The sequence below is a fragment of the Schistocerca gregaria genome, chromosome 7 (assembly GCF_023897955.1).
Source record: "Schistocerca gregaria isolate iqSchGreg1 chromosome 7, iqSchGreg1.2, whole genome shotgun sequence".
NCBI classification, from domain to species: Eukaryota; Metazoa; Arthropoda; class Insecta; order Orthoptera; family Acrididae; genus Schistocerca; species Schistocerca gregaria.
Genome location: NC_064926.1, coordinates 396,470,354 through 396,486,833, shown reverse-complemented (window position 1 = coordinate 396,486,833; position 16,480 = coordinate 396,470,354). Strand labels below are relative to the sequence as shown.

General features: G+C 37.3%; 1 protein-coding gene across 1 annotated transcript in view; it reads left to right on the top strand.

Moving 5' to 3' along the window:
• Nucleotides 1-16,480, top strand: part of LOC126281238 (uncharacterized) — a 201,012-nt gene that overhangs the window by 73,236 nt on the left and 111,296 nt on the right. Inside the window, exon 5 of the mRNA XM_049980010.1 lies at nucleotides 4,341-4,387. Within this exon, the coding sequence (XP_049835967.1) occupies nucleotides 4,341-4,387 (47 nt within the window). The remainder of the gene's footprint in view (nucleotides 1-4,340; nucleotides 4,388-16,480) is intronic.

Below are 16,480 nucleotides of genomic sequence, written 5' to 3'. Positions count from 1 at the left end.
AAATACAGTAGAAGAAGAATGAGTAGCTTTGGGGGATGAAGTAGTGAAGGCAGCAGAGGATCAATTAGGTAAAAAGACAATGGCTAATAGAAATCCTTGGGTGACAGAAGAAATATTGAATTTAATTGATGAAAGGAGAAAATATAAAAATACAGTAAATGAAGCAGGCAAAAAGGAATGCAAACGTCTCAAAAATAAGATCAACAGGAAGTGCAAAATGGCTATGCAGGCATGACTAGAAGACAAATGTAAGGATGTAGAGGCTATCTCACTAGAGGTAAGATAGATACTGCCTACAGGAAAATTAAAGAGGCCTTTGGAGAAAAGAGAACCACTTGTATGAAAATCAAGAGCTCAGATAGAAAAACAGTGCTAAGCAAAGAAGGGAAAGCAAAAAGTGGAAGGAATATATAGAGGGTCTATACAAGGGTGATGTACTTGAGGACAATATTATGGAAATGGAAGAGGATGTAGATGAAGGTGAAATGGGAGATATGATACTGTGTGAAGAGTTTGACAGAGCACTGAAAGACCTGAGTCAAAACAAGGCCCCGGGAGTAGACAACATCCCATTAGAACTATTGATAGTCTTGGGAGAGCCAGTCTGACAAAACTCTACCTTCTGGTGAGCAAAATGTATGAAACAGGTGAAATACCCTCAGACTTCAAGAATAATATAGTAATTCCAATCCCAAAGAACGCAGGCATTGACAGATGTTAAACTATCAGTTTAATAAGTCACGGCTGAAAAATACTAACACGAATTCTTTACAGACGAATGGAAAAACTGGTAGAAGCCGACCTTGGGGAAGATCAGTTTGGATTCTGTAGAAATATGGGAACGCGTGAGGCCATACTGACCCTGCTACTTATTTTAGAAGTTAGATTAAGAAAAGGCAAACCTACATTTCTGGCATTTGACAATGTTGACAAAGTTGACTGGCATACACACTTTAAATTCTGAAGGTGACAGGAGTAAAATACAGGGAGCGAAAGGCTATTTACAATTTGTACAGAAACAAGATGGCAGTTAATAAGAGTCGAGGGACATGAAAGGGCAACAGTGGTTGGGAAGGGTTGTAGCCTGTCCCCGATGTTGTTCAATCTGTATATTGAGCAAGCAGTAAAGGAAACAAAAGAAAAATTCAGAGTAGGTATTAAAATCCAAGGAGAAGAAATAAAAACTTTGAGGTTCGCCGATGACATTGCAATTCTGTCAGAGACAGCAAAGGCCTTGGAAGAGCAGTTGAACGGAATGGACATTGTCTTGAAATGAGGATATAAGATGAACATCAACAAAAGCAAAACGAGGATAATGGAATGTAGTCGAATTAAGTTGGGTGATGCTGAGGGAATTAGATTAGGAAATGATACACTTAAAGTAGTAAACGAGTTTTGCTATTCGGGAAGCAAAATAACTGATGGTGGTCAACGTAGAGAGGATATAAAATGTAGACTGGCAATGGCAAGGAAGTCGTTTCTGAAAATATATGTATGGAGTGTAGCCATGTATATATGTGAAACATGGACGATAACTAGTTTGGACAAGAAGAGAATAGAAGCTTTCGAAATGTGGTGCTACAGAAGAATGCTGAAGATTAGATGGGTAGATCACATAACTAATGAGGAGGTACTGAATAGGATTGGGGAGAAGAGGAGTTTGTGGCACAACTTGACTAGAAGAAGGGATTGGTCAGTAGAACATGTTCTGAGGCATCAAGGGATCACAAATTCAGTATTGGATGGCAGTGTGGAGGGTAAAAATCGTAGAGGGAGACCAAGAGATGAATACACTAAGCAGATTCAGAAGGATGTAGGTTGCAGTAGGTACTGGGAGATGAAGAAGCTTGCACAGGATAGAGTAGCATGGAGAGCTGCATCAAACCAGTCTCAGGACTGAAGACCACAACAACAACAACTTTTGACAAACCTGTTAACTATTTTGGAATTAATTAAGTGCTGGCTTTGCCAATATGTTTTTGAACAGAGCCAAATAAACACTTTAATAATCCTAGTAGTTCTTCTTCCATATGTTTATAATTAGTACAGAATTTATATTTGTTTATAAGTCAACAATACAATCTAAGGCGCAAAAAAATTACCTTGATTTCACCCTACAATGACCGATAGCAAAAGATATTAACTAGGAATGGTCAAAATAAATTAGAAAATTAATTACATACACAAAAGTAATAACAAAATTAGATCTACATCTACATCAATACTCCGCAAGCCACCTGACGGTGTGTGGCGGAGGGTACCTTGAGTACCTCTGTCGTTTCTCCCTTCTATTCCAGTCTTGTATTGTTCGTGGAAGAAGTATTGTTGGTATGCCTCTGTGTGGGCTCTAATCTCTCTGATTTTATCCTCATGGTTTCTTCGCGAGATATATGTAGGAAGGAGCAATATACTGCTTGACTCCTCGGTGAAGGTATGTTCTCGAAACTTCAACAAAAGCCCGTACCGAGCTACTGAGCATCTCTCCTGCAGAGTCTTCCGTCTTCCACTGGAGTTTATCCATCATCTCTGTAATGCTTTCGCGATTACTAAATGATCCTGTAACGAAGTGTGCTGCTCTCTGTTGGATCTTCTCTATCTTTTCTATCAACCTTATCTGGTACGGATCCCACACTGCTGAGCAGTATTCAAGCAATGCTGTGAAGTTCCCTTTGCTTCTGCTGCAGTTTTCTAATGCGGTAATTGTACCACGGTGGCTCTTTTCCATCTCTTACAATCTTGCTTGGCACATACTCATCCAAAGCATTTTGTATGATGGTTTTGAACTTTGTCCACTGATCCTCAACACTATTTGTACTTAAAATAAAACTTTTGTGTTGAGCCATCAGGTACTCTGAAATCTGCTTTTTGTCACTTTTGCTAAACAGAAAAATCTTCCTACCTTTTTTAATATTTCTATTTACAGCTGAAATCATCGATGCAGTAACCGCTTTATGATTGCTGATTCCCTGTTCTGCATTAACTGTTTCAAATAGCATCTGGTGTTATATTCCTCAAGATTGAGGGCCAATCTTTCTCTTTTATGTAAATGCAGATTATACACATTCATGTTAATGGTAATTAGGCAAAAATGAATATAAAAGAATTTAAAATGGCAGACAGCAAAACAAGAGAGGAAGTAAAGAGATCCCAGCTTGCTTCATGACACAGTCAGTGGATATGTAGGTCCACTTCAGTAGCTGATTGGCCAGTATGTATGGCTGCTATGCAGAGGACCCAGTTTCAATTCAAGTCTTGTAAATAAATTATATCAAAAGTTATGAAAAGGATAGAGTGCTAATCACTGTAAAGTTGATACACTGAAATAGACAGGCACAACAAAAAGACTGTTACATACTAAGCATTCAGCCAAAGTGTTCTTCAGAAAAGAAAGGAAAACAGACACACATTCACACAACGAGGTACATTGCATACACATGATCGCTATCTCTGGCTGCTTTAGCCGGACAAAAAAAAGTCAAAAGGCTGTGGGTGATGGAGGCGTAAGGAGAGCGGAAAAAGCGGAAAACGAGAAGAGCAGACGAAGGAAATGATGGGGTGGGGTGGGGGGTGGGGGGGGGGGGGGGGGGAGGGGGGGTGAGTGGATAGCCAGAGAGTAGCACAATGAGGGTGAGGGGATGTGAATTATCCAGAGATTATAGGACAGAAACTGTTGGGTGCAATGTGTGGGCACAGTAGGTTATTGTAGGTTGAGGCCGGATAATTTCGGGGGTGGAGAATGCATTGTAAGTATAACTCCCATCTGTACAGTTCTGAAGAGCTGATGGTGGAGCAGGATCCAGATGCCCAGATTGTGAAGTACTGTTAAAATCAAGCCTTTTATGATCAGAACTGCATGTTCTGCCACAGGACTGTCTTATCCCATCAGAGGTCAGGCCACCTGCAAAAGCAGTCATGTCATATACCAGCTCTGCTGCAATCATTGCTCAGATTTATATATAATAGAGGGAAACATTCCACATGGGAAAAATATATCTAAAAACAAAGATGATGTAACTTACCAAACAAAAGCGTTGGCATGTTGATACACACACACACACACACACACACACACACAATTCAAGCTTTCGCAACCAACGGTTGCTTCGTCTTTGTTTTTATATATGACATTTGCAAAAGTTAGCATATTGATGACTCCATGCAAAGAGAAGTAAATAAGCAAATAAAAATAAATTTATAAGGTGGGAGTGAAGTGTGTTAGTAGAGGTATTCATCAAATGGCCCACATACTGCGAGCAAAATGTGACCTACTAATTGTGTTTATGTTGAATCATATTAATATTTACAATAATTAACACTGTAAAATCTGTTTTTTCCTTCAGAGAGCGATTGCCAAAGGACTTTATCACTGCTCATTGTGATACAGATGGTAAGTTAAATACATATGAAATATTAGTTTCTTTTAGAGTAACAAACTCATTTTTTTCTTATTTTGTCATTACTTATCAAGAAATAAGATTTTTTCACCATTGATTTTTTTAAATTTGAAATTACTTCATGCGAGTTACACAAAAATGATATAAATAAATGGATATAGTTGATTCTAAGCAAAGTTACACTATGAACTAAAGTAAATAATTTGCATGTAATAGAACTCTTTTTTTTTTATTAAAAATGGATTATCTGACAGTGAATTACACAGATATGTTTTCAAAATTTCAAATAGCATTGACCCAGGAGAGAGGTATAATCTGTTAACCATTCTGAAGGCATTTGCTTTGAATTTTGTTGTTACTAGCCTATTTATTGGGATGGCAAAATTTTGTATGGTTATCCAGAAACAAAATCCACAGTGTTGTTCCTGATAGGGTCAGAGATATAAAGATTAACAACTGTTAGTACTTGGAGTTTTGCCTGGATTTCAAAGTAGCTTATCGATAGCAAACCAATCCAATGAACAGTTGAAAGATCCATGCATTTCCTGACAAAGAGCTAAGATATAACAAGGTTATGTCCTCAGCATAAGAATTGATTGACTATGACTCACAATAGGACCAATCATTGATAGCTTTTTTGAGAAAGCTGGGTCCAGAAACAAAGCCATGTGGAACATCAGTACTAATTTCTAATAAGCAATAGCGTCTATTTCTGAGTAAGACAAATTGCCTTACTTCATATAAACAGGAAGATATTAAGGTTATTTATACAATAATACTCCAATTTTGTTAGTGTGATGTCAGAAATAGGACAGTCAAACGGTTTTTTTAGATAACATAATGCAAGTGACATTGTCTTTCTACTTTCCAAATTTTCAGGCTGGTATCAGGGTATTTTTAGGCAACTGAAAATTAAATTCATTGTTACACTGTAGGTCACTAGCCCTAATTGGATGCATGTGAGTAATATACATACACAGACACAAGCAGACATATTTAAAGGCAAAAATATGTCTGTGTATGTGCGGATGGATGTGTGTGTGTGTGTGTGTGTGTGTGTGTGTGTGTGTGTGTGTGTGTGTGTGTGCGTGCGTGAGTGTACACCTGTCCTTTTTTTCCCCAAGGGAAGTCTTTCCGCTCCCGGGATTGGAATGACTCCTTACCCTCTCCCTTAAAACCCACATCCTTTCATCTTTCCCTCTCCTTCCTGAAGAAGCAACCATCAGTTGCGAAAGCTAGTAATTCTGTGTGTGTGTTTGTGTGTTTTGTTCATTGTGCCTGTCTGCCGGCGCTTTCCCGCTTGGTAAGTCTTGGAATCTTTGTTTTTAATATATATTAGAGTATTGGCACAATGGACCCTGGTTAGAAGCCCCGTGGGTCTTCTTTGTTACCTTCTTTTGGTACTGTGTGAGCAAATGGGTCAAGAAGAGATCCATATTCTGAACATGTTCTGTTTTTGAAAATAAAACTTATATGCAGAGTGTGTCTCCTGAGAATCATCGAGCACATTTTTCATGGTGTTTTGGCCCAGATTTATGCAATTTTGTTTTGAGAATCTGTAGCTGGAGCTAGTGCAAACAAATACTGCAGATCATATGTTTCATGTACCAGCCAGCATCAACAGAAATCATCAGTTTGTTTCCTGTTACAAACAAAATAATTTTTAAAGCAGAGTTTTACTTCCTCATTTGACTGAGCAGTTCCTAATTCTTCTAATGTGATGTATGTTTTAATGAGATGTATTAACAGGGACAGTAAAACAGGTAGAATAACCAGTGCTTCAATGATGACTGAGCTACACTGGTGCATGTTGATAGCGGACAGAATGACAAAAGGCTGCATACATGTCATTGCTGAAGCACTCTTATTTTTCCTATTTCACTGCCCCTGTCAATACATATCAATAAAATGAATATTGCACTAGACTAATTTTGAACTGCTCTTTCAAATGGGTGCATAAAATTTCACTTCAGAAATAATTTTGTATGTAGTGGGAAACAAACTGTCACTTTTTATTGACACTGGGTATCACATGAAAGGTGTGGTGAACCGTATTTGTTTGGGCTGACTTCAATTACATTGTAAAAATGAAGTTATAAATATCTGCTGAAGTCCCATTGAAATTCAATCCTAATAACCCTTAGGACAGACACCTGGTATAAAATGTAAAATTCTTTTCATAATGTTAGACCTCCAGTAGCAGTCCCTAATTTTGGAATCAGAGAATTTAGATGTACTGCAACATATCATTCGCTTGTGACAGTGGCTGAAATGTTTGTCTGTACAACAACATGGTGATACTGTCACATGCTTAGATAAATTTTACTGTAGTTCTTTGCTGCTTATAATTTATTTGGACCTCCTTTTCCATAACTTTCACAAACTACTTTTTTGGTAAATGTAAGCTTAGCTTTATAGAACTTAAAAAAATATATGAACTGCACTTTTCAATTCCATCTTTCCCTATTTGACATTTACAGACAAATTCACAATTTGTGTTACTTAAACTATCAATAAACTGCATAGTGTATTCTTCTCTCAGAGCTCTTATCCATGCTGCACCATATCCCCTGGGATGCACTGTTTGCTTATCAACTGTGTTAGAAGCAGTGGATCAATGTCTGCAAAACCTCCACCTGCAAAGCTAACCATATTCATATACTTCTGTGAAAATTAAGAAGAATATTATCTGTTCAGGCATCATTACAAGCAGTATATTTGTTTGTGCAATACAAGTCAATGTTGAAATATCCACAGAAAGCAAAACTGGTTTTAAACATCTGTAGTTAATACTCAAATATTTCAAATAGGGTGTCAGAATAGTTAAAATGTGGCAGCTACTATTCTTAAGCAAAACATTAGTCTTAAGAATGAAAGTTTTAACTCTAATTATGAGTAGTCATATATTGTGAGAAAATGTAACCACTCACAACATTATGAAAGCATCATGACATACATCAGTAACGTCTTGTAGCCCCTTACTCTCCTTCTGAACCCTCCGTACCATAATCATTACACAATACAACATTGAGGTTATATAAGCACTTGAGCTATGTTTTGAAATGTGGGATATCCTTTGTAAAGTCTTCCCCATATCTACAAAAGTGGTATTAACTATCTGTCCAACCCATGAAATATCTTGGTCCTCCTATACCCCTTTTCTTCTTCCTCTGTTTTTTCTGCCTATTGTGTAATAGGAATGACAGAACTTGATGTGTGAATGAATATTGAGGCAAAAGATACCTGCACATCATGTCGTATTGCAGTCATATCACATATCATACCTCACAGGGCTCATGGTTACCAGTTGTGTCTTACCTTTGCTGAAATACTGTGTTGCATTCTGAGCAATGAAAAACTCTATTGAGCTGCTTATTGATATGGTTATCAAAGACAAATTACAACTAAGGACAATTTTGTTTGCGTAGAGCGACATGCATTTCTATCAAAATGAGGTGTGGTGATATATACCATTCCAGGGGAATGAGACATATCCTTACGTCTTCTTCAATGAGTGATACTCACAGCAAAAGTAAGTTACATGATAAGAAAATAGTAATATAAAATAATATGTCTCATATATGGGTACAGACATTGTGCATTGGTTTTATTTTTGGTGTACATGTAGTGAGCCATATTGTGGGATGGCAAATGTCTTCAGCATAGAGTGGCAATTGTTGTGACTTAGCTTGAGAAAATACTTGCCTGGAGGCAACAGTAAGTATTTCATGGACTGCCATCCTACCCTGAAGATGCTTGGACATACCAAGACCTGTTATATCGACCATAGATGCATGTTAAAATGGAAGATAGATGAACTTTTGTGATTGGTATTGATCTTACATGCAGAAGCATTAATATATCAAGTTAGTATGAGTTATCACTGCATCTGTAGCAGGATACACAAGAATTCGCCACACAAGTAAAGCTCTTGCTTGTGTGCCATAGCTCTCTTGCCTAGCTGTACACTTCCCCCTCCACCATACCACACTGTCTGAGCACAGGGAGGGGGAAGAGAGGCAAACTAGGAGAGTGGAAAACACACACACATTCACACAAGCAAAACATACCCACAAATGACCTCTGCCTCTGGTTTCAGTGGCAGTCTTTCTGTTGGGCCTGTCTGCAACACAACATTGTGAATAACAGTCTGTCCTTTGCATAACATTGTCACAATACTTACAGCATCAAGATTTTTGGAGGCCCATTTTTCCTACTTGTTGTGTATGATGAAAATAGGATAAACATGGAATGAACAACTGGATGTGTTTGCAAACTAGTCAATTAAAACGCTTTCAATGAACAAACAACTGTTGTTGTTGTCTTCAGTCCTGAGACTGGTTTGATGCAGCTCTCCATGCTACTCTATCCTGTGCAAGCTTCTTCATCTCCCAGTACCTACTGCAACCTACATCTTTCTGAATCTGCTTAGTGTATTCATCTCTTGGTCTCCCTCTACGATTTTTACCCTCCACGCTGCCCTCCAGTGTTAAATTTGTGATCCATTGATGCCTCAGAACATGCCCTACCAACCGGTCCCTTCTTCTAGTCAAGTTGTGCCACAAGCTCCTGTTCTCCCCAATTCTATTCAATACCTCCTCATTAGTTATGTGATCTACCCATCTAATTTTCAGCATTCTTCTGTAGCACCACATTTCAAAAGCTTCTATTCTCTTCTTGTCCAAACTATTTATCATCCATGTTTCACTTCCATACATGGCTACACTCCATACAAATACTTTCAGAAACGACTTCCCTGCACTTAAATCTATACTTGATGTTAACAATTTCTCTTCTTCAGAAACGATTTCCTTGCCATTGCCAGTCTACATTTTATATCCTCTCTACTTCGACCATCATCAGTTATTTTGCTCCCCAAAATGCAGAACTCCTTTACTACTTTAAGTGTCTCATTTCCTAATCTTATACCCTTAACATCACCTGACTTAATTCGACTACATTCCATTATCCTCGTTTTGCTTTTGTATATGTTCATCTTATAGCCTCCTTTCAAGACACTGTCTATTCCGTTCAACAACTCTTCCAAGTCCTTTGCTGTCTCTGATAGAATTACAATGTCATCGGCGAACCTCAACGTTTTTATATCTTCTCCATGGATTTTAATACCTAATCCAAACTTTTCCTTTGTTTCCTTTAGTGCTTGCTCAATATACAATTGAATAGCATCGGGGTGAGGCTACAACCCTGTCTCACTCCCTTCCCAACCATTGCTTCCCTTTCATACCCCTCGACTCTTACAACTGCCATCTGCTTTCTGTACAAAATGTAAATAGCTTTTCGCTCCCTGTATTTTACCCCTGCCACCTTTAGATTTTGAAAGAGCGTATTCCATTCAACATTGTCAAAAGCTTTCTCTAAGTGTACAAATGCCAGAAATGTAGGTTTGCCTTTTCTTAATCTTTCTTCTAAGATAAGTCGTAAGGTCAGTATTGCCTCACGTGTTGCAACATTTCTGCGGAATCCAAACTGATCTTCGCCGAGGTCAGCTTCTACCAGTTTTTCCATTCATCTGTAAAGAATTCGCATTAGTATTTTGCAGCTGTGACTTATTAAACTGATAGTTGGGTAATTTTCACATCTGTCAACACCTGCTTTCTTTGGGATTGGAAGTATTATATTCTTCTTGAAGTCTGAGGGTATTTTGCCTGTCTCATAAATCTTGCTCACCAGATGGTAGAGTTTTGTCAGGACTGGCTCTCCCAAGGCTGTCAGTAGTTGTAATGGAATGTTGTCTACTCCCGGGGCCTTGTTTTGACTCAGGTCTTTCGGTGCTCTGTCAAACTCTTCAAGCAGTATCGTATCTCCCATTTCGTCTTCATCTACATGCTCTTCCATTTCCATAATATTGTCCTCAAGTACATCGCCCTTGTATAGACCCTCTATATACTCCTTCCACCTTTCTGCTTTCCCTTCTTTGCTTAGAACTGGGTTTCCATCTGAGCTCTTGATTTTCATACAAGTGGCTCTCTTTTCTCCAAAGGTCTCTTTAATTTTCCTGTAGGCAGTATCTATCTAACCCCTAGTGAGATAAGCCTCTACATCCTTACATTAGTCTTCTAGCCATCCCTGCTTAGCCATTTTACACTTCCTGTCGGTATCATTTTTGAGACGGTTGTATTCCTTTTTGCCTGCTTCATTTACTGCATTTCTATATTTTCTCCTTTCATCAATTAAATTCAATATTTCTTCAGTTACCCAGGGATTTCTAGTAGCCCTCTTCTTTTTACCTACTTGATCCTCTGCTGCCTTCACTACTTCATCCCTCAGAGCTACCCATTCTTCTTCTACTGTATTTCTTTCCCCTATTCCTGTCAATCTTTCCCTTATGCTCTCCCTGAAACTCTGTACAACCTCTGGTTCTTTCAGTTTATGCAGGTCCCATCTCCTTAAATTCCCACCTTTTTGCAAGTTTCTTCAGTTTTAATCTACAGTTCATGACCAATAGATTGTGGTCAGAGTCCACATCTGCCCCTGGAAATGTCTTACAATTTAAAATCTGGTTCCTGAATCTTACCATTATATAATCTATTTGATATCTTTTAGTATCTCCAGGATTCTTCCATGTATACAATCTTCTTTTATGGACACTATATTTGAGGCAGTGACCATTAGAGTACAGCTGAGTCTAAAGGTGATAATCTGTAATATTTACATTCATCATGACCAAGATATTACCTACATTGAAATGTAAGATCTAATTAAAAAGTTACACTCATCTTCTCTACCTAACAATTTTGGAGGATCCAACTCACTTCAGCACCATCTGTGGCTAATACGTTGCAGTAGATTTGACATTCCGCAGTCATAGTGTCCCACTTGAGATCAATTGGAAAATTCTTGATGACCTTTGCAGTAGTTATCATTGTCCTATCATTGCATTGGCCCCTTATCTACAACACAGCAATAGTTTACCACATTGATAACTGCAAAAAAAACCATTTGGGATAATTTCACTACTAAAGTGCAAGTCAGTAGAAATAGAGAGAAGAGAACTGATGAAATAGTAGAAGATCCAACAGAATGATCATCCAAGTTATGAACACTAGAATACCATTCTTTTTTGGTAGTTCTTGATGTAAGCCTGTGTTAGTGTAGTGCTGAGATGTTGCAGATGCCATCAGAGAACAACAATCAACTGTACAAAGACATATGTATGATGCCTTTATTTGAAAATTTAATTTTATTCGAAAGATCAAGAACAAAATCATGTTACTTAGTGAAACAAAAGAAGAAAGAATTTTGGGAATTATATGTTTCTCTAAAGACAGTACATGCACGAGCTTCAGAATTGTGGTCCAAATGATGGTGGAGTAGTGGATTTCATGTCACTAATGCAATTCAGGGAATCGATGATGAAGTGAAAATTAACACCAGTTCCTCTGCCATTGATGAACTGTTAACAGTATATTATGCACAAATGTTGGCATCTAAGAACTGCCATCCTACTTTCACACATCACCGTTCAGTATACTACAAAACAATATCTTTTATTTTGAAATTAATTCCTAGGACTAAATGTAGACAGGAACTTGAACTGGAACACACATATTGACTCCTTATCAAATAAACTGAGCAATTTTGCATTGTAATGCAGATACTTGCAAATTCTACCGACATTAGCACACAAATAATAGCATACCACAGTTATTTTGAATCTGTAACTAGGTATGGTATAATATCTGGGGAAGTTCAAGTAGTGTAGGCCCAGTTCATATACTGAAACTCCAGAAAAAAATTATCAGATACATGTGTACTGCACAAAAAACAGAATCTTGTCACCCATTATTTTGACAACTGCAAATCCTAACTGTACCCTCCATATACATTTATTTTATTTGATTTTTTATTGGTCCAGTTTTATCATATAGCACAAATTGTACAATTGATATTGGACAGGTCAAAGATAAGTTACTGTAATACATAGTATTAACAATTAAAATTAGGTACCTACTACAATTAATTTTGTTACTTATTCAGGAATTCTCTGACAGAATAGAAACAGTGCTTTATTAGAAATGCCTTTAGTTTAGCTTTAAATATTGGATGAGTGGTACTTTTTATTTCCTCTGGTATCTTATTGTGTATTATTACACCAATGCTAAATATGCTCCTCTGATAGGTGGTTGTTCTGTGATATTTTTGATGTATATTTGATTCCCTTGTGGTACTGTAGTTGTGTACACTTTTGTTCTGTAGCAGTTTGCCTGTTTTTATGAAATTATTATCTTCCTACACAGTAGGCATAAATTATTTGAGGAAAATCATTTTAACCACACATACAACACAATAAATAAAAATAATTTTATGCTTCCCACACACAAATTGAAATTGTATGAATGGGCTCCACAGTATATGAAGATGACAGTATATAACAAATTAATGGGCAAAAATATATTTAATGTTAAGCCAGAGATCATAAAAATAAGTCTACATCAGATTCTGGAGGAGAAATGCTACTACTTGATAAAAGAATTTTAAGAGGATGACATGATAATTTGAGTTATAATTTAGTGCTAGATTTTTAGATAGTATTTTTATTATTGTTATTATTATTATCTCTGCCTTTTGCGTGTATAAAACAAAATTGTATTATTATGGTGATGCTGTATGTAAAGATCAGCGTTCTATATTTACGGTAAATTTTACCAAACTTTTGACGTGTCTCTTGTACATGAATCAAATGATTTTGATTATATATGTATTGAGACAAATAAATCACAATTCTAAAAAAAAAAAAAAAAAAGTGCCTGCTTGCAGTAAAAGTGAAATCCGGGTTTAGTGCCAGTCTGGCACAAATTTTCTTATGTCACCATACTTAATACAACAGATGTCATGGAATTCACTGTCACACTGTCAGCGAATTAATTTAGAAATATTTCATATAGCTGTGGATTGTCAACAGTATCTTTTCTTTCAGACGTACATGTAAGTGTTGCAAACACAAGCACCTATGTGATGATAACAACATTGTTCTTGATTCCTTGTTGTCTCATGCACCCTGAGGTGGAAACACAAGTAATGTTGTGAGCATTAGGTGGAGATTTTAGTGCACTTTTATATAAAGATATAAATAGCATGACATATAGAAGTTTTGGGCAGTCCAGGGAGCATGCACGGAAATCGGGGTTCCAGTCCAGCACAAATTTTCATATGTTGCTATAGCTAATAGAGCTGATGTCAAGAATTCACTGTCAACAAATTACTTTTGAAGTATTTCATGCAGTGTTGATCAGCAACTGTATCTGCTCTTTCAGACATGCATCAAATTATCTTTTATCTCAATAGACTTGGCAACCTCAGTGCACCCTTTACAAACTGGGAACTAAATAACGCTTTGAAACAATGTAGGAACACATTCCCAGGACAAGACAACACCCATTATCAAAAGCTTTAGGATCTTGGTGAAAACAGTAAATCTCTACTTTAAAAATTTACACAAGATTTGGAAAGATGGAGGATTTCAGTTGCAATGAAGAGGGAAATCACAATACCTCTACTAATGCCAAAACAAGACCCAGATACGGAAATAGCTACAGACCATCAGCCTAACATGTAACTTATGTAAAGTGCTGGAAAGGATGGTTGATACACTGCTTTGTTAGTATTTGGAATCTAGAAATCTCCTTTCCCAATTCCAGTATTGATTCTGGAGATGGCCGAACCACCGATGATCATCTCATACAATTAGAGTTTGTGCTTAGAGAGGCCTTTGTGCATCACTGACATCTGATCACAGTATTTTTTGATTCACACAACGCATATGATATAATATGATGACATCACATTTTATCATTTCTGCATGGGCGTAGTTTTATAGGAACCTGTGTTCATGCAAATTTTTTGTTACTAAACTCTTTACAGTGAGGATGGGCACAATCCTTAGTCACCAATACTTACAGAAAAATGGAGTCCCACAGGAATAATGTATAAGTGACACACTTGTTGCAATTGTAATAAATGTGATAGTAGATGAGGTGGAACATAAAGCCATACCACCACACTGTGTGTTGATAGCCTTTGTTTATATTACAATTACGTATTATTATGTACAGCAGAATGCCAACTGCAGACAGCTATACAGACAACACGAAAATGGGCACAAAGACATGGCTACCATTTTTCACTGACTACATCACATGTTGTGGCCTTTCTGTAGAAACCAGACTATTGAAAGTATTGTTTTCTAGGACTACTTTTTGAACTTGCAAGGGTATCACATACACAACAACTCAAGACTTCCTGCCTGAAGGAAGTCAATACTCTCGATTTCGTTGGTAATAGATCCTGGGGTGCAAATTGAACTGTTTCGTTAATGTTTTACAAAGTGCTCTTTTCACCTCTTTAGGATATGGAAGCATTGTTTATGAACCAGGAGCACAGCTCTAGGACTAGAGATAATAGATTCCATCCACAACAGGAGAGCCAGTTTGGCAACTGGAGGTTTCTGAATGAGTCCTCTTGATACCCTTATTGTAAAAGTGGGTATACCACCACCGAAAATATGACACCACCAGATTTTATTTAACTATGCTTTAATGATTATACAAATTCCAAAGCTTCCCTGTTCTCACAGTTTATTCCACACCCCAGCATTCTACTTCATGAACCATCTCAGAACAAGACAGGCAGCAGCAGTACAAGTGGAATTACCTGTAAGTGATACTTTCATTTGTGAATGCCTCCAGGGTATGTTTCCCAGCCAGCAGTAAGTATGGACCTAGGCTCAAAACCAAAGACAATTTAACTTCCAATTTTTGTAGCTGTGCATTTTATTTAGTCATCCAAGACAATCCACATTTTAATCTCCTTTAAGGTTACTTCACATTGGCCATCTTAGCACTGTGATGTCACGACACTGTCACGTCAAGGTATATTCACACTGGCCATCATATCAAATCATTTCAAGCCCTGTGATCTCAACTCTCACATGGCTGTACTGTCCTCAATTGCTCTCCCTCCCCCCCCCCCCCCCCCCCACCCCCACCCCCAGGAATTGTGATCTTCACAAGATGATTTTCAACTGTTTTTACACTTGAAGTTCATATATACAATGCAGTAGTTTATGCCTGTGTGCTGCAGTCTACATTTGTACTAAAACGAAATTTATTAACCTCAAATGGTGTGCAGCTTGCAGGGGTAGCTTGTGCATTAATGAAGAAAGACAGAAGTGCAAAACAACACAAAAACCAGTGTGGATCCACAAAATGTCGTTATATGGTACAGAAGGGGAATTTCACACACTATGCAAGGAGCTTGAGGAAGAAGGATCTGCCTTTTATATTTTAGAAAGTTAAAGCACCAGTTTATTTTCATTTGTTACATCAAACTGCACCCAGAATTACTAAAGGAACACAGTATTACAAGCTGCCTATCACATCCCATGAAAAATTGGTTTGTTTAAATTTAGTTGCCACTCCAGAGCAAATTTTTGTGCAGTAGTCATATCTCTATCAGTATCTTTCCCTTAGAGATTTATAGGTTTCCTTCATACCTTGTATTTGGATTTTAATAGTTTTAACATATTATTTGTACTGAGGTTAGCTAGTGAAATGACATATGACCACTGATGCTTGCAAAACTGTTTCAATATCAGTCTCCTAAATAAACTTACTGGTTGTAAATTGGCTACCAGCTTTTGTAGGACCAATGGGTATGAAGGCTCTTGCATACTAGTTAATTCCATGGTAGACTACGATATCAGACAGAATTTTAGCCATCTCAATGAAGAAGGTACATTTGAAAGTTGTTCTATATAACTTAAAGAGTATAACATACTTCAAATGCAAAAAACAAATCAAAAGCTATTTGGTCTGTTATAAGAATCGAAGTTGGCAGTGAGGCAGAGAGAAAATGCCCTTCTAAAACAGTGATAAATGGTAGAGCTGTTACAGAACCCAGTCCCATTTGTGAATCATTCAATGACTTTTTCATAAACTGTAACAAATTTGGTGGCTGTTCACCACCAAAAACAAAGCCCAATATTACAGATAGCAATTGCCCATATTTTAAGTTTTCACATGTTTCCATCTCAGATGTCATCAAAATCATAATGTCCCTAAAAAATT